The following is a 23336-nucleotide window of genomic DNA, read 5'->3' as shown; positions in this document are numbered from 1 at the left end:
TGCATTGAAAATAAAACTATTTAGTTCACCAATGCCCTTCACATTGGCATTGCTACCTACAGTAGTTTGATTACGTGACTCCAAAGCCATAGCATTGTGGTCAACTCTTAATACTCTGCAATCAGGAGCAACATTTTAATAAGCAGTTTCAGTCATGACATCCCTAACAAAAAGGAACTCCCCAGTAAAATTCTCAATTTTTTTAAGCAATGTACTGAAAGCTTGCAGTCACTTTACACTTAAAACTGTGTAGCTAAGCACACCTCCAATGGCACATTTAAGTTTGCTGACACTGCTGTTGGCGGAATCAGAGGTGGTAACGAATCAGTATATAGGAGGGAAATTGAAAATCTGGCTGAGTGGTGCCACAACAACAACATTTTACTCAATGTCAGTAAGACCAAAGAGCTGATTATTGACTTCAGGAGGATGAGCCAGCCCTCACTGGGGGAAATCAGAGGTGCAGAGGGTCAGTAACTTTAAATTCCTGAGTGTTATGACTTCAGAGAACATGTCCTGGGTACAGCTCATAAGTGCTAATATGAAGAAAGTACAGTAGTGCCTTGACTTCCTTCCGAGTTTGCGAATATCTGGCATAACATCTAAAACTTTGACAAACTCCTATAGATGTGTAGTGGAGAGTATACTGACTGACTGCATCACAGCTTAGAATGGAAACTCCAATGCCTTTGAAGGGAAAATCCTATAAAAGTAGTGGATACAGCCCAAACCATCACAGGTAGAGCCCTCCCCACCAATGAGCACATCTACATGGAATGCTGTCACAGGAAAACATCCATCATCAACAGCCCCCACCATCCAAGCCGTGCTCTCTTTTCACTGCTATCAGGAAGCAGGTATAGGAACCTCAGGACCCACACCACCAGATTCACTAACAGTTATTACTCCTCAACCATCCAGCTCTTGAACCAGAGGGGATAACTTCACTCAACTTAATGTACCCCATCATTGAACTACTCCCACAATCATTGGACTCACTTTCAAGGACTCTTCATCTCATGCGCTTGATATTTATTGCTTATTTATTATTTTTTCTCTTGTACTTGCAATTTTTAAAAATCTTTTGCACATTGATTGTCCACCCCATGTGTTGGTGTGGTCTTTCATTGATTCTTTTATGGTTATTGGATTTGCTGAGTATGCCCACAAGACAACTAATCTCAGGGTTGTATATGGTGATACATGTTCTTTGATAATAAATTTATTTTGAACTTTGAGCATTATTGGAACTAGGTGAAAAATGGAAAAATAACTGAAGAATCTAACAGTATATGAAAATAGAGTGAATTCTGCAAAACCTGAAATGTTTGAATTTTCCTCTGCTTCCACCATTTTCATCCCTTCTGTTACTATCTCCTTGTGCCTCACTCTCATTACTTAAGCTGGAGTTGTTCTGTTTGGAAAAAATGCTGAGGGAAGATCTAATTAAGATATACTGAACAAAGGATGTAGACGGACAGCTCAAATTAGAGGTCACATGTTTAAAGTAATTTGCAGAAAATTATAAGATGAAGAAATACATTATAAGATGAAGAAATACATTTTACTCAGAAGATGATGGGGTTGGGAATTTAATCCTTGAAAGTGGTAGAGACAGAAACCCTCATTACAATTCAAAGTATTTAGATGTGGCCTGAATGCTACATGATGAGATCTGGAATTTCTAAACAGACAATTGGCTTCCTCCTTTGTTAGAACTTTTCTTTATTATGATGATTCAATGAGCTTCACTATCCTTTAATTTACAAGTTCCCAGAGAGCTTAGTCAATACATCTATTAATTATATACAAATGTATTATATATGATTGACTTCATAAAAGCATGCAAGTTCCGCTTTGAGAATATGCAGTTGTCAACCATATTAAACACTTAGCACTGAGTTCAATGAGGTTCTCAAACAATTTCTATATACCCTGTCTTAGAGTTGGTTTTCTATTTGGTAAGCAATTTTCCTTCAGTTCATCTTACTTTTAAGAAGTCCTGGGAAGAAAGCAAATCAGGAAAAAGAATTTTAAAGTTAGCTTACAGTACATGATGCTGTAGTAATAAAATTGTGCCATAGGTGAAAGAACACAGGAACAAAAGATTCATCATTTGAACCCAATTTATTGGACTAACAATAGAGCAATTCTCTGAAATATACTCAACTAAATTAGTTAATCCTTCAAACGCTTGCAATGTTGGATAATATCTGCAGTTATCCAATTCCTATATAGTGGATAATGAGATTAAACAATTCAACATTGTTTTAATTTTATCCATAGGCTGTGGTTGATTTTGAAATGGAAACCACTGTTGTGGTCAGAAACAGCATGAAGGCATGCGTCACTTAATATATAGAACAGCATTGAACGAAAGGTACCAAATTGAACAAATAGTACAATTCAAGAAATTAGTAAAGACAAGAAATACATTGAACGTAATTGGTAACATTTGTTATCTCAGGACATCATAGCGTCAAGAGTTTTACAGCACCGAAAAAGGCCCTTCGTCCAAACATGGCTCTGCTGACCACTGTGCTCATCTATACTAATCCCAATTGCCTGCATTAATCCTAGATACCTCTGCCTTGTTCATTCAAATACCTGTGCAAATGCTTTTTTTAAATATTGTTACTGCTCCTGCCACCACCACCTCTGGCAACTCATTCTAAGTGCCAACTATTGTGTGAACATTTTACCACTTAGGTCCCCCTCAAGTCTCCTGCCAAAATCTATGACCTTGAGTTTTAGACACCCTTACCACAGAAAATAGACACTGGTACCTATCCCATCTCTGCCTCTCAATTTCACATACATTTTATATACAATTTCATATTTTTTTAAGTTTCCTTTGCTCCAAGGAATATCAGCCTTTTCTAACCAACCTCCTGATAACTCAAGCCCTGCAAGCTGGGCAAATCCTCCTGAATCTTTTCTACATCCTCTCTGGCTTAATCATATTCGTCCTGTTGTATGATGACGACAAATGCACACACTGTCCAAGTGTTGTGTGCAGTTTTATACAGGTATAACATGACACCCCAACTCTTATACTCAATGATTCAGCCAAAGAAGGCAAGCATGCCATACATTTCCTCAACATTCTGCCTGTATTCCCATTCTCAGGGAACCATGCATCCCAAAGTCCCTCCATTCAAGAAGGCTCCCAAAAACCTGTGCATGTTTAACTTCCCTAATCAGATCACTCTAAAATTGTAGGCATTAAATTTATTTCTTTTTTCATTTAGAGAAAATAGTGCGGAACTAGGCCCTTCCAACCCAATGATCCACACTGCCACCACCCAGCAACCCACCTAGCCTAATCACGGAACAACTTACAATGACCAATTAACCTACTAACTGGCAGTTCTTTGTACTGTGAGGAAACCTGAGCACCAGGAGTAAACCCATACACTCAAAGGAAGAATGTACAAACTTCTTACAGGTGGTGCTGGAATTGAACTCCAAACTCCAATGCCCTGAGCTGTAATAGCATCACTCTAACCGCTACTCTGTCATGGTGCCCTTCCTTCTACCACTGCTTTGCCTGCTTTCCCAGTTGATCTACACCCTTGAAAAACCTTCTTCACTGCCAGGTATGCCACCAATTTTGGTGTCGTCTGCAAACTTATTAAATATGGGCATCCATATTATCATACAAGTTAATACCAATGAAACAACAACAGTGGATCTAGCACTGATACCCATGGCAGATTGCTGGTCACAGGTCTCCAATCTGGAAAAAAAAAATCAAGCTCCACTACCATCCTCTTTGCCTACAACTAAGCCAATTCTGTATTTAATTTTCTATCTTGTACTGAATCCCATGAACAGCATACTATATGCAAGACCTTGTCAAGGCCTTGTTGAATTTTATGAGACAACATCTATCATTCTGCTCTGCATAATCCACTTCATCACTTCTTCAAAAACCTCAACCAAATTCATGAGACATAATTTCCCTACACACAAGCTTTCTAAATGCAAATAAATCATGTCCTTCCCTTCAGAGAAAGTGAAAAAATGGGTTTTGGCTGAGTGTTTGGATGGGGTTAGGGAGAAGGAATTGCAAAATTGTGGGTCCAAATGAAGGGACTGAGCCAAGGTGAAACAATTAAACTCAGATTATTAAGAGGCCAGAAATTGAGTGTGTAGGAATCTTCGAATGTTATGGGGCTAGAAGAAATTACAAATACATGGAACTTGGCCCATTTTAAAACAGACTACATTTTGGGGCCAGAAAGTACAGAAGCAACAAGTGAAAAGATCTAGAGCAAATTAAAGCAGCAGAGTTTTAGATGAATGCAAAGTGAATTCAAGTCTGGACGCTAAATTTTTCAAAAGGAAATTTGAAGCGGGTTTCATGTTGGAAGTAGATAGTGCAAATGATGGAGTGGAAGTGTGGTTAGAAGCTCACCTTGGAGTCAATTATAACACCAATAGCCAGGCTCAACATCAGCTGCCAGGACTGTAAACACCAAATGGGAAATAGATTCTGTGGAGCTAGGAGAGAGCTAAGTAAACAAAAGCCAGCATCAACATCCTGGGGTGTACCCACTGGCCTGAAATTGAATTGCAGCTGTTATTTGAATACTGCAGCTACAAGAGCAAGCTAGTGATTTGCTTCCTGATAGTCCAAAGCCTTTCTACTTCCTAGAAGCCAAAAGTGTGTTGCTCTTCACTTGCCCAGATAAATTTAGTTTCAATAATGTTTAGGAAACTTCACACTCTCCAGTTCAAAACAGCCCACCACTCTAAAACAATAGCTCCACCACAACACATCTGCAGTCATAACATCTACAAAAGCATTGCAGTTACTCACCTAAATACTTCAAATGCACCTCCAAAATTTAGAGTTTTTGCTACCAAATGCTAAGGCAGCAGGTATATTGGACCACCATCACTTGCAGGCTTTCTTTCAAGTTACAAACAACCCTGACCTGAAATTGCATTACCATTCCTTTATCGTAATTATATCTACATTTGGAACACCATTCCACAAGAACACAGTGGTGCACCTTTACCAGAAAAAACAGCAATTCAAGGCATGGCTCACTGCCTTCTCAACTCCACGTATAGTTCCAAGCCTGGCTGTGAAAGGAGGAGGGTTGGGCATGGGGGTAGCAACCACATCCCATAAAAACTTAGAGCTACAGCAATTCAAAGACATCATCTCTGAGAGAGGAACAATACACCAAAAAGATGGGCTACACCTGGGGACAGCTTGAAAGGCCAGCGGGGACCGAGGACTCTGGTGAGCTCCTGTCAGTGGTCTATGCCCCAGGAGGGGTGATGGGCTTAGTAAGCAAGTCACTACCTACAGGGGTAATCAGGATTAGGGACAGGCCCACAACATCCACGTTCAGTAGATGAAAAAAATACAAACCAGAAAATGCTAAATTACAGGTTTTGTGAAGGCTATTGTGATAGAATGGCAAGATATTCAAACAAAATCACTCAAGACTGGCATGGCTTAGACTGGCAGGAACACATTCAATGATTTTGGAGGGGAAACAAGTATGGAGGTGGGCAGGCAAAGTAGTAAAGACAGCATAATCAAGGGTTGGTTATTACAAGAAGGATGAGGAAAGCAGGTTTAAAGTACATAATGGTTGTGCATGGGAGTGCACAACTACAACTACTTCACACCCTTCGCCATGGCATTCTACATTTTAACTAACTTTTGGTCAAAAAAATTCTTCATTTCCCCTCTAAGACTCCTTCCCCTTACCTTAGCTACATTCTACTTCCGGATACCTCATAGTCATACTTTATTGATCCCGAGGGCAATTGGTTTTCGTTACAGTTGCACCATAAATAATTAAATAGTAATATGTAAATCATGCCAGGAAATAAGTCCAGGACCAGCCTATTGGCTCAGGGTGCCTGAGCCTCCAAGGGAGGAGTTGTGAAGTTTGATGGCAACAGGCAGGAATGACTTCCTATGACACTCAGTGTTGCATCTCGGTGGAATGAGTCTCTGGCTGAATGTACTCCTGTGCCCACCCAGTACATTATGTAGTGGATGGGAGACATTGTCCAAGATGGCATGCAACTTGGACAGCATCCTCTTTTCAGACACCACCATCAGAGTCCAGTTCCATCCCCACAACATCACTGGCCTTACGAATGAGTTTGTTGATTCTGTTGGTGTCTGCTACCCTCAGCCTGCTGCCCCAGCACACAACAGCAAACATGATAGCACTGGCCACCACAGACTCACCTCAGTTAAGAAGAAAGCTTCTCACAGTGTACCCTATCTATGCACCTCATCCTTTTGAATATCCTAGGCTCCCCATCAGATTGTCTGCTCCAAAGAAAATGAACCCAGCCTTTTCAGTTCCAATCAGACCTCTTACATTCACATTGTTTTATTTTTATTTAGAGATACAGTACATAACAGGCCCTTCCAGCCCACCAAGCCATGCCCCCCAACAACCTACTGATTTAACCCTAGCCTAATCACAGGACAACTTACAATGACCAATTAACCTACTAACCAGTACACCTTTGGACTGTGGGAGGAAACCAGAACACAGAAATCCACGCGCACACAGGAAGAACTTTCTTACAGAGGACATCGAAACTCAACTCTGACATCCCAAGCTGTAACAGGGTCGTGGTAACCCATACATCTATTTACATGAATGCAAGATGAAAGCTTGTACATAGTTCTGGTGCATTTATACCTCTTGCCTTAATGCTGGTTTCTGTTTTACATCCACTTACACGCCTTCTACTGTTTATCTTGTCTGGAACAGTTTTCTCCCTGCTGCACCCACATCTTTTCACTCAACCTTGTTCCAATATAATCAGTTTTCTATTGCATTGTGAGTGTTCATTTGGTCATGAACACAAGAGATTTTTCAGATCCTGGAATCCCAGTGCAACACACAAATGCTGGAGGAACTCAGCAAGTCAGGCAGCATCTATGAAGAGGAATGAACAGTTGACGTTTTGTATGAAGGGTCTCGAATGAAACGTCGATTGGTTACTCCGCACCATAGATGCTGGCTGACCTGCTGAATTCCTCCAGCATTGTGTTTTTTTTTGGTCTAATGATACGATTTAAAAAGCACTTGTTAGAAGCCAATTTGGTTCCCAGAAACTATTTACATGATGGCTAACATCACGTTGCTAGCCGCTTGATTAACTCAATCCTTTCATTCCTCTTTTCCTCAACAATGGAAAAGGGCAATTTGTGCCTTCTGACCTCCAGTTTTGAGCCACACATGGCGCTTATTTCTCCTTGTCATACAGTATCACAACATATTTAAATTACAAGCTTCCAAAATTGATGCACCAATTGATAGTTCATGAAGAATGTCAGTTGCAACATTTATGCAACCTTTCTCAAAACTGATACAAAGATCAAGATCTTAACATTTGGTAATTTACCTACTTCAAGGGATTAATAACTCAAAAACATGTGACAGTTTATGAACGTCAAAAATATCTGATACTGTATGAGCTCATATGCCTGGAGGGAGAAAATCCACATTCTGGACAGATTGAACATTTTACAGGCCAGAATTCCTTTCCACTTGTAGTACATGTAAAATATCAAGTATCTACAGGAAGATCACTATTTGAGAAGAGCTGCATTTCCTGGAATTACAGATTCCTCCTTGTGGTGCTAGGAACTGACCAAAGTGAAGTAAATAGCACACCTAAATGAACCATCAGAAACAGTTAAACTGTACACTTACCACCAACAGCTTTTTCATAATTTTTGCCCAGATTTACAAGATTCCGTAATCCTGGATTAAACTGTTCCATTACAGTCTGAGGAAGACAGAAAAGACCATTAGAATAATTAAAATAATAATTATCAACACTCAATCAGGTTCATGATCACTGACACATGTCAAGATGTGTTGTTTTTGCAGTTGCAGCAGTATAGTGCAAGACAAAAATTACTGCAAGTTACAAAAAAAATAAATAAAATAGCACAAAAGAGGAAATACTGAGGCAGTGTTCATGGGCAGTTTAGACATCTGATGGCAGAGGGGAAGAAGCTGTTCCAAGATCCCTCAGTGAGAACCATCACAGAGCTCACTTACATAGTGGGTGACATTTGCATGGCTTTGATTGTAATAAATTTGAATCTGAAAAGGAAGTTTATAAATGGGAACAGGTCTAGCAGCACTATGAAACTAAAAAAATCATGAAAATGCACACGTGTTAAGCAACTACATTTCACCTATAAATGCACTTGATACTTTGCAGTTTTCAGTATTAGCCATAGTTGAACCCAAGCATTTGATTAACAAAGCAAAATAGCACCACAATCTATTACAAAGTTTAAGTATCTCAGACATTACAATTTTTTAGATGTTTGACACATTGTCATGTAATACCGATGCAAGTTTAAAATCTCCATATTAGCCACTCTTAAAGACCTACAATGGTCTCGAAAGAAAAGTATTCATTGGAATTAATTTATTGTTACATGTACTGAGCTACAGTGAAAGCACAGTGCAGAGGTAAAACAATAACAGAATGCAGAGTGAACTGTAACAGCTACAAATAAAGTGCAATGCAGGCAATAAGGTGCAAGATCACCATGACATAGATTGTGTGATCAAGAGGAACCTTAATCAATTCAATAATCGCAGTGCCATTTTATTGAAGCAGTGAGTGTAATAGATGTATTATAAAGGAGAGATCAATGTTCAAAAAAAATTATACTCCGAAACTCTTGTTATCTATTGAATCTGTGCCCACAGAATGTTTCAGCCAAAAACATTTTGCAAATTCCATGCTGCAACACTATTTGAGTAATAAAAACAAACGAGGAAGCAATTCAACCAAGCTTGCACCTGTCTGAGGTTTGATTTCCATTCCCTAAAGCTTCAATCCAATGAGGCAACTTCCAAAATGCCATTTCTTGAAACTGGGTTAGTCTGGAAAAGCAGGTGAGTGGGATACCTGAATTTGGAAAATTTAATATTCATGCTATTGGATTGTAGGCTTCCCAAGTGGAATACGAGGTCTTGTTCTTTCAGTTTAGATTTGGCCTCAACATGCCAGTGGAGAAGGCAGAGAACAGTCAAGTTGTGTGGGAAAGGGAAGAGGAGTTGAAATGTTTATCCCTCCGCATTATAGATAGATAAGCTTTACTTGTCACATGCATATCAAAACACGAAATTCGTCATTTGTGGCTACGACCAACACAGTCCAAGGATATGCTGGGGGTAGCCCGCAAGTGTTGCCAGACTTACAGCATCACATATCATGCCCAAAATTAGTAATCCTAACCTCTACATCTTTGGAATGTGGGAGGAAACTGCAGAATCCTGGGGAAACCCAGGTGATCATACAGAGAATGTACAAACTCCTTAACAGACAGCAGTGAGAATTGAATCTCGAGTGGTGATCACTGGCACTGTAAAGTGCTGCACTAACTGCTATGCTATTGTGCTGCCTGGACAACAGTGAATACACAATGCAAGTTTCGAGATGGCGCATGAAAATAGTTGCCTCACCTAGAAGCGCTGATAAGTTCTAGATAGTGGTGATTGTTGTATTTAACAACCCCCCCCCACCTCCAGTTGCAGGGAAAAGTACAAACTGCCAGGAAGGAATAAGTGAGGAGGGATGATGGATCACAGAAAGTGGTACCATTGGAAAGTGAAGAGAGAAAGAGAGCAAGAGCACAGTGAAATCCTGTTGTTGCTATTTATACCAGTTTTCCCAAATGGGAAATAAATAACTGGTAACAAAGGTCAACATTAGCTCCTGAAGTATCTACATAGTTAATTATAGTAGTTGCATTCAGACGGCAAACATCTTTAAACAGTCACTGTCCTTCCAATACTCTCTACTCGTACCTCAACTTGAAACACTAGTTGGTACTGGGACTATACACCATAAAGCAATTTTTATTAGCTTAGCTTCCCACAATGCCCTTCTGTATACTGGACAGCTCTAGTATGCTGTGTCAATATGCTACAGAGCACTATTTACAAAGCAAAAGCAGGCTGCTGATATCAATTCAGTCAATTGCAAAACTTCACTGCCACTGTACGAAAATAATGGAATAGGCAGATCTCCATGTCCTTGGAGAGTTAATCTCTATAAATATATGACCCGCTTATGGTTCAAACTAGAATAGTGTGACTTGGAAAATGTAAAATATTCACAAAAGTGTAGAATCCAAAGGCTACTTCAATCCATCAGCTCCATTGTATCTTTTTTAGTGGAGCCAAAATAACTTAAAGCTAATTTGCTAAGTCTGTCAGTATGAGCTTTAAAGCTCAAATAATATAATTTTTGATTTTTAAGTAGGCAAGTATCAGGGCATTAATGGCTGGCAGTCATGTCTAAATGGCAGTCCCTTTGTTGGTTCAAATTCCACTAACCAAGCCTAGATTTTATGCATTTCTGAAGGATGAACAGTCTGCTAACTAATAGCCCCATATGCAAGAAGCACTTTGTTACAATTTTTGGGAAAGAACAGGGGAGCTATCCCCGGTGTAACAAACAATCTGTTAGTGGAACTCAGCAGATAAAGGTCTGTGTGGGGGGCTGACCGACATAGATTCGACCATCTTCGCTCCATCTGCCACAACAGGTAAAGTATTCCTGGTGGCCTCCCATTTTAATTCTACTTCCCGTTCCGACAGTTCATGGCCTTCTCTACTGAGATAATAAGGCCACTCTCAGGTTGGAGGAGCAACACCTCATATTCCACCAAGGTAGCCCCCAACCTGACATAATGTTGATTTCTCCAACTTCCATAAATTTATCCTCCTTCTGGTTCTCCTCTTTTCTTCACCTCCCTCTGGTACTCTTCTTCCCCCCGGCCCCCCGTGGTCCACTGTCCTCTCCTATCAGATTCCTTCTTCAGTCTTGTACCTTTCCACTCATCACCACCCAGCTTTTCACTTCAACCCCCTCCCCCACCTACCTGCCCCTTCACCTGGCTTCACCCACCACCTGCCAACCTGTATTCCTCCCCCTGCCCCCACCTTCTTACTCTGGTTTCTTTCCCCTTCCTTTCCAGTCCAGATGAAGGCTCTCAACCCAAAATGTCAATTGTCTTTTTCCCCCCTCTGTAGTTTCTGCCTGACTTGCTGAGTTGTTCCAGCATTGTGTGTGTTACTCTGGATTTCTAGCATCTGCAGAACCTTTTGTATTTATGTGGGGAAGAGAAATGAATAGAAACTCTGCAATTATCTTTGGTGTCTGGTTAATATTTAACCTTCGGTTAATACAATTATGAATAGATTAATTGAATACAATAACATTGTAGGACCTTGCTGTGTGTTTTACATGACAACAAAAGAACTTCATTGGGTGTGAGACACTGGGGGTTATGGAGGTGTGAAATACATTATAGATATCTAAAGCAACAAGCAAGTCTGCTGGTGGAGCCCAGTCATGCACGACAGCCCAGGATCTCACAAATCTACGCACAAATTTCCAATTCAGATATCCAAGAGACAGCCTTAAATACCAATTACAGATCTTTTCAGGCACTTTTGATTTCCACCTAAAATTGTAAGAACTAATGAACTGCACAATCCGATATGCAATTCACAGTTAAAAGTAGTGTTTTCCCCCCACATCTTTGGAGGGGAAGGCTTTAATTTCTGTTGAAATTAAATTATTGGGGATTACACGAACCCAAGACTTCTTAAAACCCCAATTACAGTTTTTACACGCCCCATAAAGCCTATTACGGACAAGACATTTTAAAGGATTCGCTTCAGCAAACTTTCAAGAAAAACAGTCATCTGCGACATAATAAGTCACTCCTGCTGCCTCTCCACGTCCGCAAACACACCCATTTTAAAAGGTGACTAAACAGGTAGGTGCAGTGGAAGCGATGCCCAGCCCTTCTATGACCAATCCATTTCATTGCCCCCAAGAAAGAAAAACGATTTAAAAATAGTTAACCCACTTTCTGTGAGGCAAAAATGATGTTTCAAGCGAATTTACTCAAGACTGCACCTTATCAATCAGACCTCTTCAGGTAAGCCTCACCTGCCGCAACTCACCTGTACCACTATCCAAAGTGATAAATTAGGAACGACGCCAGCCATTGCATATAATTAATAACGTAGTTTTTAAAACATGTATACTTTAGTTTGAAGGCTACTTTTTGGGTGGGGGTCCTCACCTTATAGGTGTTCTCCGTGAGCCTGTTGATATCCTCGGGTTTGCGAGACATAGTTCCTCCCTCGGCGACGTAGCCCCTCACAGGATTGAGCCGAAAAGAAAATAACCCACCCCAAAAAGGGTCGCCACAGGTGTCGTTTGAGGAGGGCGGACCGTGTCTAGAACGACAGAAAGGGCCCGGCTTGTTCACGAATGCTGAAGGAGACCCGCCGCAGCTCGAGCTCCTGTCAAACTTCTACCCCGTGCGAGCTCGCCGGGTGACGTGTATCCACTGGCCCCGCCCAATGTGCGGGCGTCGATGCCCACCCCGCTCCCTGGTCGCAATGCTGCCTGGGAATTGTAGTCTCAATTAGACCGATTGAAAGCCAAACATTGCAGTATAAGAAGGAAGACATAGCGAATGCTAATAATAAAAAAAGAACTATACAGCCTAATCGACCTTTACAGCCAAACAAGTAATGGTTTCTCTAAACGTTCATCCAAGTACAAAGGGTCATTATACTTACGTCAGGCTGCTGATTCTTGACTACAGCTCAGCGTTTAACACAACCATTCCTACAGCTCTAATCAAAAAGCTGCTAAACCTGGGCCCCTGTACCTCCCTCTGCAACTGGATCCTCGACTTTGTCACCGGAAGACCACAGATAGTTCGAATCAGAAATAACATCTTAGATCAGGTTTATTGTCACCAGCATGTGTCATGAAATTTGTTAACTTTGCAGCAGCAGTTCAATGTAATTATATATAAATGTATATTGGATAGATTAAAAATAATGCAAAAACAGAAATAATATATTGAGGGTAGTGTTCATGGGTTTAATGTCCATTTAGTTTCCATCTTGCTGATAATCAACACTGGAGCTCCTCAGGGATGTGTACTTAGCCCACAGCTCTACTCCCTGTACTCCCATGATTGAGTGGCTAGGCACGGCTCAGATATGATATACAAATCTGCTGATGATGCAGCTATTGTCAGCAGAATTTCAGATGGTGACAAGAAGGTGTACAGAAATGAGACAGACAAGTTGGTTGAGAGGTATGGTAGCTCTCAATGTCAGTAAGACCAAAGAATTAATTCTGGACTTCAGAAAAGGTAAGACAAGGGAAGACATGCCAGTCCTCACTGAGGGATCGGAGTGGAAAGAGTGAGTAATTTCAAGTTCCTGGGTGTCAGGATCTCTGAGTATCTAACATATCGATGCAACTACAAAGAAGGCACAACAGTGCCTTTATTTCATTTGGATTTTGAGATTTGGTATGTCGCCAAAGACACTTGCAAATTTCAGCAGGTGTACCATGGAGAGCCTTCTAACTGGCCACACCGTCCTCTGGTATGGGTGGGGGGTGGGACACTGCACAGGATCAAAATAAGCAGCAGAAAGTTGAGTTGTAAATTCTATCAGCTTCATCATCAGCATCCAGGCCGTCTTCAAGGAGCTATGCCTGGAAAAAGGCAGCATTCATCATTTAGGATCCCTATCACCTAGCCCAGAACATGCTCTTTTGTCATTGCTGCCATCAGCATTGAGGTACAGGAGCCTGAAGACACACACTCAACAATTCAGCAATGGCTTCTTCCCCTCTGCCATAAGATTTCTGAATGGACATTGAATCCATGACCACTACCTCGCTACTTTTTTCACTTTTTACATTCCTTACTTAATTTAATGTTTTAAATAAATACATACACTACTTTCAGCAATTTACAGTTTTTATTATGTATTGCCACTGTAAAACAACAAATTTCACAACATATGCCAGTGATATTAAACCTGATTCTGATTCTGATTTTGAAGGAACACCCAGAAAATGCTTGAGTGCACAGGTCAGGGAACATCAATGGAGAGGATTAAACATTTTGGGTAAGATCTTTCATTAGGGCTAGAAGGGAAGGGAAGGGAAGGGGAGAGAAGCGGAATAAGATGGTGGTAGGACAAGGGAAAAGAACAAGCTGCAGAGAGCTGTAGAAACAGCCGGTTCCATTATGGTCACAACCTTCCCCAATATCTTTAAGAAGGGGACATGCATCATTTAGCACCCTCATCATCTGCAACGTGCTATCTTCTTACTACTACCGTCAAGGGGTCTGTAAAGGAGCCTGAAGACCCACATTCAAAAACTTAGGAACAGCTTCTTCCCCTCCACCATCAGATTTCTGAATGGTCCAAATTTATCATATAGAATTCTATTGTATTTCTTTCATTCCTATAAATTACATGCAAAAGATGAATCTTAAGCAGCATATGGTAACACATACATACTTAGTTAAGCCTATCACCCATAAGACCATAAGATATTGGAGCAGAATTAGAGACATTGGCCCATTGAGTCTGCTCCGCCATTTCATCATGACTGATCCATCCCCCTCTCAACCCCATTCTCCTGCCTTCTCCCCGTAACCTTTCATGCCCTGACTTATCAAGAATCTATCCACTTCCGCCTCAAACACAGTCAGTGACCTGGCCTCGACAGCTGTATGTGGCAATGAATTCCACAGATTCACGCCCTCTGGCTAAAGAAATAACTCGTCATCTCTGTTCTAAGTGGACATCCTGAGGGTGTGTGCTCTGGTCCTAGAATCCCCCACTATAGTACGTATCCTCTCCACATCTACTCTACTTAGGCTTTTCAACATTCAATGAAACTAGCCCACCCCATTCTTCTAAATTCCAGCAAGTACAGGCTCAGAGCCATCAAAAACTCCTCATGTGATAAGCCGCTTAAACCCAGAATCATTTGCATGACACATAAAAGTTGCTGGTGAACGTAGCAGGCCAGACAGCATCTCTAGGAAGAGGTGCAGTCGACGTTTCAGGCCGAGACCCTTGGTCAGGACTAACTGAAGGAAGAGTTAGTAAGAGATTTGAAAGTGGGAGGGGGAGGGGGTGATCCAAAATGATAGGAGAAGACAGGAGGGGGAGGGATGGAGCCAAGAGCTGGACAGGTGATAGGCAAAAGGGATACGAGAGGATCATGGGACAGGAGGTCCGGGAAGAAAGACAAGGAGGGGGGGACCCAGAGGATGGGCAAGGGGTATATTCAGAGGGACAGAGGGAGAAAAAGGAGAGTGAGAGAAAGAATGTGTGTATAAAAATAAGTAACAGATGGGGTACGAGGGGGAGGTGGGGCATTAGCGGAAATTAGAGAAGTCGATGTTCATGCCATCAGGTTGGAGGCTACCCAGACGGAATATAAGGTGTTGTTCCTCCAACCTGAGTGTGGCTACATCTTTACAGTATAGGAGGCCGTGGATAGACATGTCAGAATGGGAATGGGATGTGGAATTAAAATGTGTGGCCACTGGGAGATCCTGCTTTCTCTGGCGGACAGAGAAACAACACCTGGAACAACACCTTATATTTGTAAAGATGAAGCCACACTCAGGTTGGAGGAACAACACCTTATATTCCGTCTGGGTAGCCTCCAACCTGATGGCATGAACATCGACTTCTCTAACTTCCGCTAATGCCCCACCTCCCCCTCGTACTCCATCTGTTACTTATTTTTATACACACATTCTTTCTCTCACTCTCCTTTTTCTCCCTCTGTCCCTCTGAATATACCCCTTGCCCATCCTCTGGGTCCCCCCCATCCTTGTCTTTCTTCCCGGACCTCTTGTCCCATGATCCTCTCGTATCCCCTTTTGCCTATCACCTGTCCAGCTCTCGGCTCCATCCCTCCCCCTCCTGTCTTCTCCTATCATTTTGCATCTCCCCCTCCCCCTCCAGCTTTCAAATCCCTTACTCACTCTTCCTTCAGTTAGTCCTGACGAAGGGTCTCGGCCTGAAACGTCGACTGCACCTCTTCCTAGAGATGCTGCCTGGCCTGCTGCGTTTACCAGCAACTTTTATGTGTGTTGCTTGAATTTCCAGCATCTGCAGAATTCTATCATTTGCATGAACCTCCTTTGAACCCTCTCCATTGTTAGCACATCCTTTTTTTGATAAGGAGCCCAAAACTGCTTGCAATGGTCCAAATGAGGCCTCACCAGTGCTTTCTAAAGCCTCAGAATCACATCCTTCATACATTCTAGTCCTCTCGAAATCAATGCTAACATTGCATTTGCCTTCCTCACCACCAATTCAACCTGCAAGTTAACCTTTAAGGAATCCTGCACAAGGACTCCCGATCCCCTTTGCACCTTGGATTTTTAAGTTTTCTCCTTATTTAGGAAATAGTCTGCACTTTTATTCCTTCTACCAATGTGCATGACCAGACACTTCTTGACACTGTATTCCATCTTCCACTTCTTTGCCCATCCTCCTAGTCCGTCTAAATCCTTCTGTAGCCTCCCTGCTTCCTTAGCACTACCAGCCCCATCCACCTAACTTTGTATCAACAGGCCACTAAGCCATCAATTCCATCATCTGAATAATTTTACAACATAAAAAGAATCAGTCCCAACATCAACCTCTGTGGAACACCACTAGTCACTGACAGCCAGTCAGAAAAAGCTCTCTTTATTCCCACTCTTTGTCTCCTGACAATCAACCACTGCTCTCTCCATGCTAGTATCTTTCCTGTAATATCTTGGGTTCTTACCTTGTCTCATGTGTGGCACCTTGTCAAAGGCCTTCTGAAAATCCAAAGTACACAACACCCACCGATTCTCCCTTATCTATCTTGCTTGTTACTTCCTCAAAGAATTCCAATAGATTTGTCAGGCAAGATTTTTCCTTGAGGAAACCATGCTGACTTTGGGATATTTTATCATGTGCCTCCAAGTACCCCGAAACCTCATCTTTAATAATCAACTCCAACATCTTCCCATCCATTGAGGTCAAACTAATTGGCCTATAATTTTCTTTCTTTTGCCTCACTCCCTTCTTGAAGAGTGGAGTGACATTAGCAATTTTCCAGTCCTCCAGAACCATAACAGAATCTAATGATTCTTGACAGATCATTACTAATGCTTCCACAATTTCTCCAGCCACCTCTTTCAGAATCCCCAGGTGTAGTTCATCTAGCTGAGATGAATTATCTACCTTCAGACCTGTCAGTTCCCCAAGAAACTTCTCCCTAATAATAGCAACTGCACATTTCTGCCCTCTGATAGTCTCAAACTTCCAGCATACTGCTAATGTCTCTTACAGTGAAGACTGATGCAAAATGCTTTTTTAGTTCATTCATTTCCTTGTCCCCCATTACTACCTCTCCAGTGTCATTTTCCCGTGGTCTAATATCTTCTCTGGCCCCTCTTTTACTCTTCATATATCTGATAAATCTTTTGGTACCCTTTGATATTATTAGCTAGCTTACTTTCATATTTGTGTTGGGCATGTGGCCAAGTGGTTAAGGCATTCGTCTAGTTATCTCAAGGTCGCTAGTTTGAGCCTCTGCTGTGGCAGTGTGTTTGTGCCCTTGAGCAAGGCACTTAATCACAAATTGAACTAGTCTGTGCGAGGAGTGGTGCCCCACACAGACTTCCAATTTGCACCTTGTAAGGCATGAAAATGCTCGACACAGGCCTCTCTCTCTCTCTCATGGTCTGAGTCGACGTTCCCCCTCCCCTACTTTCATATTTAAACTTTTTGCTCTTTATGGCATTTTAATTGTCCTCTGTTTTTAAAAGCTTCCCACTCCTCTAACTTTTCACTAATTTTTGCTTTATTGTATGCCCTTGTTTTTTGCTTTTATGTTGGCTTTGATTTCCCTTGTCAGCTACACTTACGTCATCCTGCCTTTAGAATGCTTCTTCTTTGGGATGTATCTATCCTACACCTTCCAAATCGCTCCCAGAAACTCCAGTCATTTATGTTCTGTCCTCATCCTCGCTAGTGACCCCTTCCAATCAACTTTCATCATCTCCTTTTTCATGCCTCTGTAATTCCCTTTACTCCACTATAATACTGATACACTTGATTTTAGCTTCTTTCTGTCAAATTGCAGGATGAATTGTATCATATTATAATCACTAAGGGTTCCTTTACCTTAAGCCCCTTCATCAAATCCAGTGCATTACACAATACCCAGTCCAGAACAGCTGATTCCCAAATGGGTTCAACCACAATTTGCTCTCTAAAGCCATCTCAGGCATTCTACAAATTCTCTCTCTTGTGATCCAAAATCAACACTAATCTGATTTTCCCGATCTACCTGCATATTGAAGTCTTCCACGACTATTGTAACACTGTTCTTCTGACATGCATTTTCTAACTCCTATTGTAGTTTTTAGCCCACGTCCTTGCTACTGTTCAGAAGCCTGTATGTAACTTCCATCAGGGTCCCTTTTCACTCTTGGCAGTTCCCTAACTCTACCCACAATGACTCTACATGTCTCCTCCTTCTAAGGATTTTATTTTATTTTTTACCAACAGAGCCACACCATCCCCCGCTGCCTACCTGCCTGTCCTTTTGATACAATTGTGTATCTTTGGATGTTAAGTTCCCAGCTGTAACCTTCTTCCAGCCACGACTCAGTCATGCTCTCAACATCATACCTGCCAATTTCTAACTGCGCTACAAAATCGTCTGCCTTATTTTATACACTGCTTGCATTCAGATATAGCACCTTCAGCCCTGTATTTGTCACCCTTTTCGATTTTGTCCCCCTGCTACATTGCAACTCATTCCATGAACTGGAACTTACCTGTCCTTCCTGACAGACTCACTACACACCGCCTCTACCTGTATAGCAACTGCCCTATCCACAGCGCTATCACTGTTTCCCATCCTCATGCCAAATTAACTTAAACCCTTGCCACCTGTTCTGCAAAAATGCCCGCAAGGATATTTGTCCCCCTCGGGTTCAGGTATAACCCATCCCTTTTGTACCTTCCCCAGAAGAGATCCAATGATTCAAAACTCTGAAACCCTGTCCCCTGCACCAGTTGCTCAGCTATGCACTTGTCTGCCAAATTATCCTAATCTTAGCCTCACTGGCACATGGCACAGGCAGCAATCCAGATATTACTACTTTGCAGGTCCTGTTTTTCAGCTTCCTGCCTAGCACAGCTCCTTAAATTCTCACTTCATGGCTCCTCCCTTTCCCCACCGATTGGTGCCGATATATACCAAGACTTCTGGCTGCTCACCCTTCTCCTTTAGAATGCTGTGGATCCGACCTGAGGCATCCCTGCCTGTGGCACCTGGGAGGCCACATACCATCCGGGTGTCTCTATCATGTCCACAGAATCCCATGTCTACCCACCTAACTATGGAATCCCATATCACTTCTGCAGTCCTCTTCCTCTCCCCTTCCCTTCTGAGCCACTGTGCCAGACTCAGTGTCAGAGACCCCATCTCCGTGGCTTCCCCCAGTAGGTCGACCCCTCTCAACAGTATCTGAAGTGGTATACTTGTTACTGAGGGGAACAGCCACAGGGCTACTCTGCATTAGCTGTCCCTTTCTTTCCCTCTCCTAACAGTCACTCAGATACCTGCCTCCTGCAAGTTTAGGGTTGACTACCTCCCTGTAGCTCCTGTCTATCACCTCTTCATTCTCTCACATGAGCCGAAGGTCACTGAGCTGCAGCTCCAGTTCCTTAACCAGTTCATTGAGGAGTTGCAGAATTCCCATATCTCCCACAAAGAACACAACACAGCCCTTGGAGCCATCCTCGCTTCTCTAACCATGCACCGAACGATGAAGAATGAAGAAGAAGAAATAACTTACCAGATAATTATCTCACCAAAGTCTGATGAGCTCAAGCTTCCCCCACGCTAACACTGGTCCACTCTCACAATGGCCGCTCCACTTGTCCCTGCCTTATTTCTATTTGCTCTTGCTAATGAATTGTGATTTGATTGGGCCGCTAGAAAATGGCAAAAGCATGCGAACGCTCCTTTTTAAATCCCACTCATGGACCTGTAAGATGCCTCCTCCCTTGCTCCCGATTAGATTGAATCACCAGAAAAACTTCAAAAGCCCGCGAATGCTCCTTTTTAAATCTCACTCATGGATCTGTGTTGCTTCCACTCTTCCTCCCAATTTGATTGGACCACCTACTGGGTTATAGGCCACCCATAGGAGCTTGCCAGAGTTCTCTATCCTGGACCAACCTTTCAAGTTTTTCCCAAGTGTTACTCATCTTCAAAGATCCTTCTGCTCTCGGGGACTTGGAACTTCTGTTGGCATTTCTGTTGCTCTGGGTTTTTATGGGGTAGGGTTGATAGGCCACGCCCAACCTTCCTCCTTTTGCGGCCAGGCTTGGGGTCATCAGTGTCAGAGTTAATATAGATGTACTTTGATAATAAATTGCATTTCATTGGGTTTCCATGTACATGTGACAAATAAAAGTGATCTTTATCTCTATCTTTTTATCCTTATTGTTAAAATATACTTTGAGCTTTAGAACTTTGAGGAGCTTTCAGAGATTGGGAACTTGGCAACTGAAAGCACAAGTAACAATGGCAAAAAAAAAAGAGGAAATCCTGGGAAGTTCAAGGAATAGTGATGGATGTAGTTCTGGGAGAGGCTCCAATGATTAAAAACAAAGGACTTGAATGTACTGAATTCCTTTCAGAGCATTTGTAGCCAAGAATGAGCTTCAAGTGCAACAACGGTTATAATGTGGGGAAAACAAATCCAATCAGGAAATAGTTGAGGCAGGTCCATTAACAACTTTTAAAAGACAGTTGGGCAGGTATATGAATTCATGAATATAAAGATAAAGATTAGCATTGTTCTTCACACGTACATTGGAACATCGAAGCAGACAGTGAAATGCATTGTTCTGCATCAACGACCGACAAGGTCTGAGGATGTTCTGGAGGCAGTCCATACGTGTCGCCATGCTTCCAGTGCCAACATAGCATCCCCACAACTTACTAGCCCTAACCCATATGTCTTTGGAATGTGAGAGGAGACCAGAGCAAGCCTGCGAGGTCAGGGGAAGAAAGTACAGACTGCTTACAGACAGTGGTGGGAATTGAACTCCAATCGCTACAATACTGTGGGAAGGTTTAGAAGGTTATGGGCCAAACGTGGGTGAATGGGAAGGTTTAGGATGGCATGAACCAGTTGGGCTGAAGGGCCTTTGTCCTTGATGTATGAATTGAATTGACTTGTTCCTTACATCCTTCACATACATGAGGGTAAAAATCTTTATGTTATGTCCCTGTCTAAATGTGCATTGTGCAATTTATAGTAATTTGTAATAAGTAGTATGTACATGTGTGGACACGTGGCCAAGTGGTTAAGGCATTGGACTAGTGACCTGAAGGTTGTGAGTTCGAGCCCCAGCTGAGGCAACGTGTGTTGTGTCCTTGAGCAAGGCACTTAATCACACATTGCTGTGCGACGACACTGGTGCCAAGCTGTATGGGTCCTAATGCCCTTCCCTTGGACAACATTGGTGTCGTGGAGAGGGGAGACTTGCAGCTTGGGCAACTGCTGGTCTTCCATACAACCTTGCCCAGGCCTGCGCCCTGGAGAGTGAGGACTTCCCAGGCGCAGATCCATGGTCTTGCAAGACTAACGGATGCCTTTATAAGTATGTACAACAGGACGGTCAATATAGCATAGAAATACAATTGTATGAGTGTGAATTAATCTCTCTGATAGCCTGGTGGAAGAAGCTGTCCTGGAGCCTGTTGGCCCTGGCTTTTATGCTGTGGTACCGTTTCCCAGATGGTAGCAGCTGGAACAGTTCGTGACTGGGGTCTCGGGTCCCCAATGATCCTTCAGGCCCTTTTTAAACACCTGTCTTTGTAAATATCCTGACTAGGGGGAAATTCACATCTACAGATGTGCTGGGCTGTCCGCACCACTCTCTGCAGAGTTCTGCAATTGAGGGAGGTACAGTTCCCATACCAGGCAGTGATGCAGCCAGTCAGGATGCTCTCAATTGTTCCCCTGTAGAAAGTTCTTAGGATTTGGGAGCCCATACCAAACTTCTTCAACCGTCTGAGGTGAAAGAGGCACTGTAGTGCTTTTTCACCACACAGTTAATATGTATAGACCACGAGATCCTCGGTGATGTGTAGGCCGAGGAACCTAAAGCTGATCACCCTCTCAACCCTGGATCCATTGATGCCAATAGGGGCTAGTCTGTCTCCGTTCCTCCTGTAGTCCACAACCAGTTCCTTTATTTTTGCGATATTGAGGGAGAGGTTGTTTTCTTGACACCACTGTGTCAGGGTGATGACTTCTTCTCTGTAGGCTGCCTCATTATTAATTGAGGTAAGGCCAATCAATGTAGTATCGTCGGCAAATTTAATTAGCAGTTTGGAGCTGTGGGTGGCAACACAGGCATGGGTATACAGGGAGTAAAGGAGGGCTTAGGGCACAGCCCTAAAGGGGCACCTGCATTGAGGGTCAGAGAGGCAAAGGTGAGGGAGCCAATTCATACCACCAGCCGGCAGGTAGTCCAGGATCCAGCTGCACAAGGCCGAGGTCTCTGACACTATGACACTATGACTTGAGAATGCTACCTGCTTTCCCCAGATCAAGAGACAATAATACCAGAAGATATCAGAGCCAAATTTGGCCACTTGTCTTGCTGAGTCAAGATTTGATTTGATTGAGTCAAGATGGCTGATTTAATTTTCCTCAACACTATTGTCTCACCTTCTCCCCATAACCATTAATCCCTTTACCATTCAATATTTTATCAATCTCTACTAAACATGCAAGCCTAAGACCTAAGATAAGCATTTTTTTTTACTGACAAAGTATCTACTTGTAAATCACCAGCTTATCTGTTCTGTTTGCCCAGACTGATTTAACTGTTGAAACGCAACATTTTTCTGTGTGTGTCTGTTTCAGATTTCTGGCTTCTACAGAAACAAGTTCAGGAGCCTGGACCCCTTCACAAGGCAAATCCTCTCAAGACAAATTTTGATAGTGTGATCAGCAATGCCTGGCATCCATCCCCAGAAGAAGGCAGGGTTCCATAATCTTACACGAAGAGGTGAGCTTTTGGAGCATCTTTAACACGAAAGAATTTTCAGAAGTAATTTTGGACTAGGCTCAGCTGCCATTGCTGGAATGTTTGGAATTCATACTTTTGAGATGTCCTCATAAATCATCCTCTCCACTTCAAAGCAGACATACGCACTCTAGAGTTCGAGGCCTAATGTTCAGCGATTGGCATGTTCTGGGATCAATGTGGAGGACAGAGGCCCGTTGGCAGGAGCCAAGCCTGCAGATCTCTGCAGGTCCACTGCAGAAGCTGAGGCCCAATGTCTGCAAACCCAAGTCCAACTCTGTCTCCACTGGAGCCTTGAGGCAGAAGAAGGTGGCCTGCCCTGTGGTTGAAGAACTG

General features: G+C 42.5%; 1 protein-coding gene across 2 annotated transcripts in view; it reads right to left on the bottom strand.

The window, feature by feature from the left end:
• Positions 1-12379, bottom strand: part of LOC134352135 (brain-specific angiogenesis inhibitor 1-associated protein 2-like protein 1) — a 143060-nt gene extending 130681 nt beyond the window's left edge. For both annotated transcript variants that reach the window (XM_063059364.1, XM_063059363.1), the window contains exons 1-2: positions 12131-12379; positions 7713-7788 (exon numbers count right to left, since the gene is read on the bottom strand). In XM_063059364.1, the coding sequence (XP_062915434.1) occupies positions 7713-7788; positions 12131-12181 (127 nt within the window). In that variant the 5' untranslated portion in view covers positions 12182-12379. The remainder of the gene's footprint in view (positions 1-7712; positions 7789-12130) is intronic.
• Between the last annotated feature and the right edge of the window lie 10957 nt (positions 12380-23336).

Source organism: Mobula hypostoma, chromosome 9 (assembly GCF_963921235.1).
Source record: "Mobula hypostoma chromosome 9, sMobHyp1.1, whole genome shotgun sequence".
Classification (NCBI taxonomy): Eukaryota; Metazoa; Chordata; class Chondrichthyes; order Myliobatiformes; family Myliobatidae; genus Mobula; species Mobula hypostoma.
This window is presented reverse-complemented; position numbering and strand designations above follow the sequence as displayed.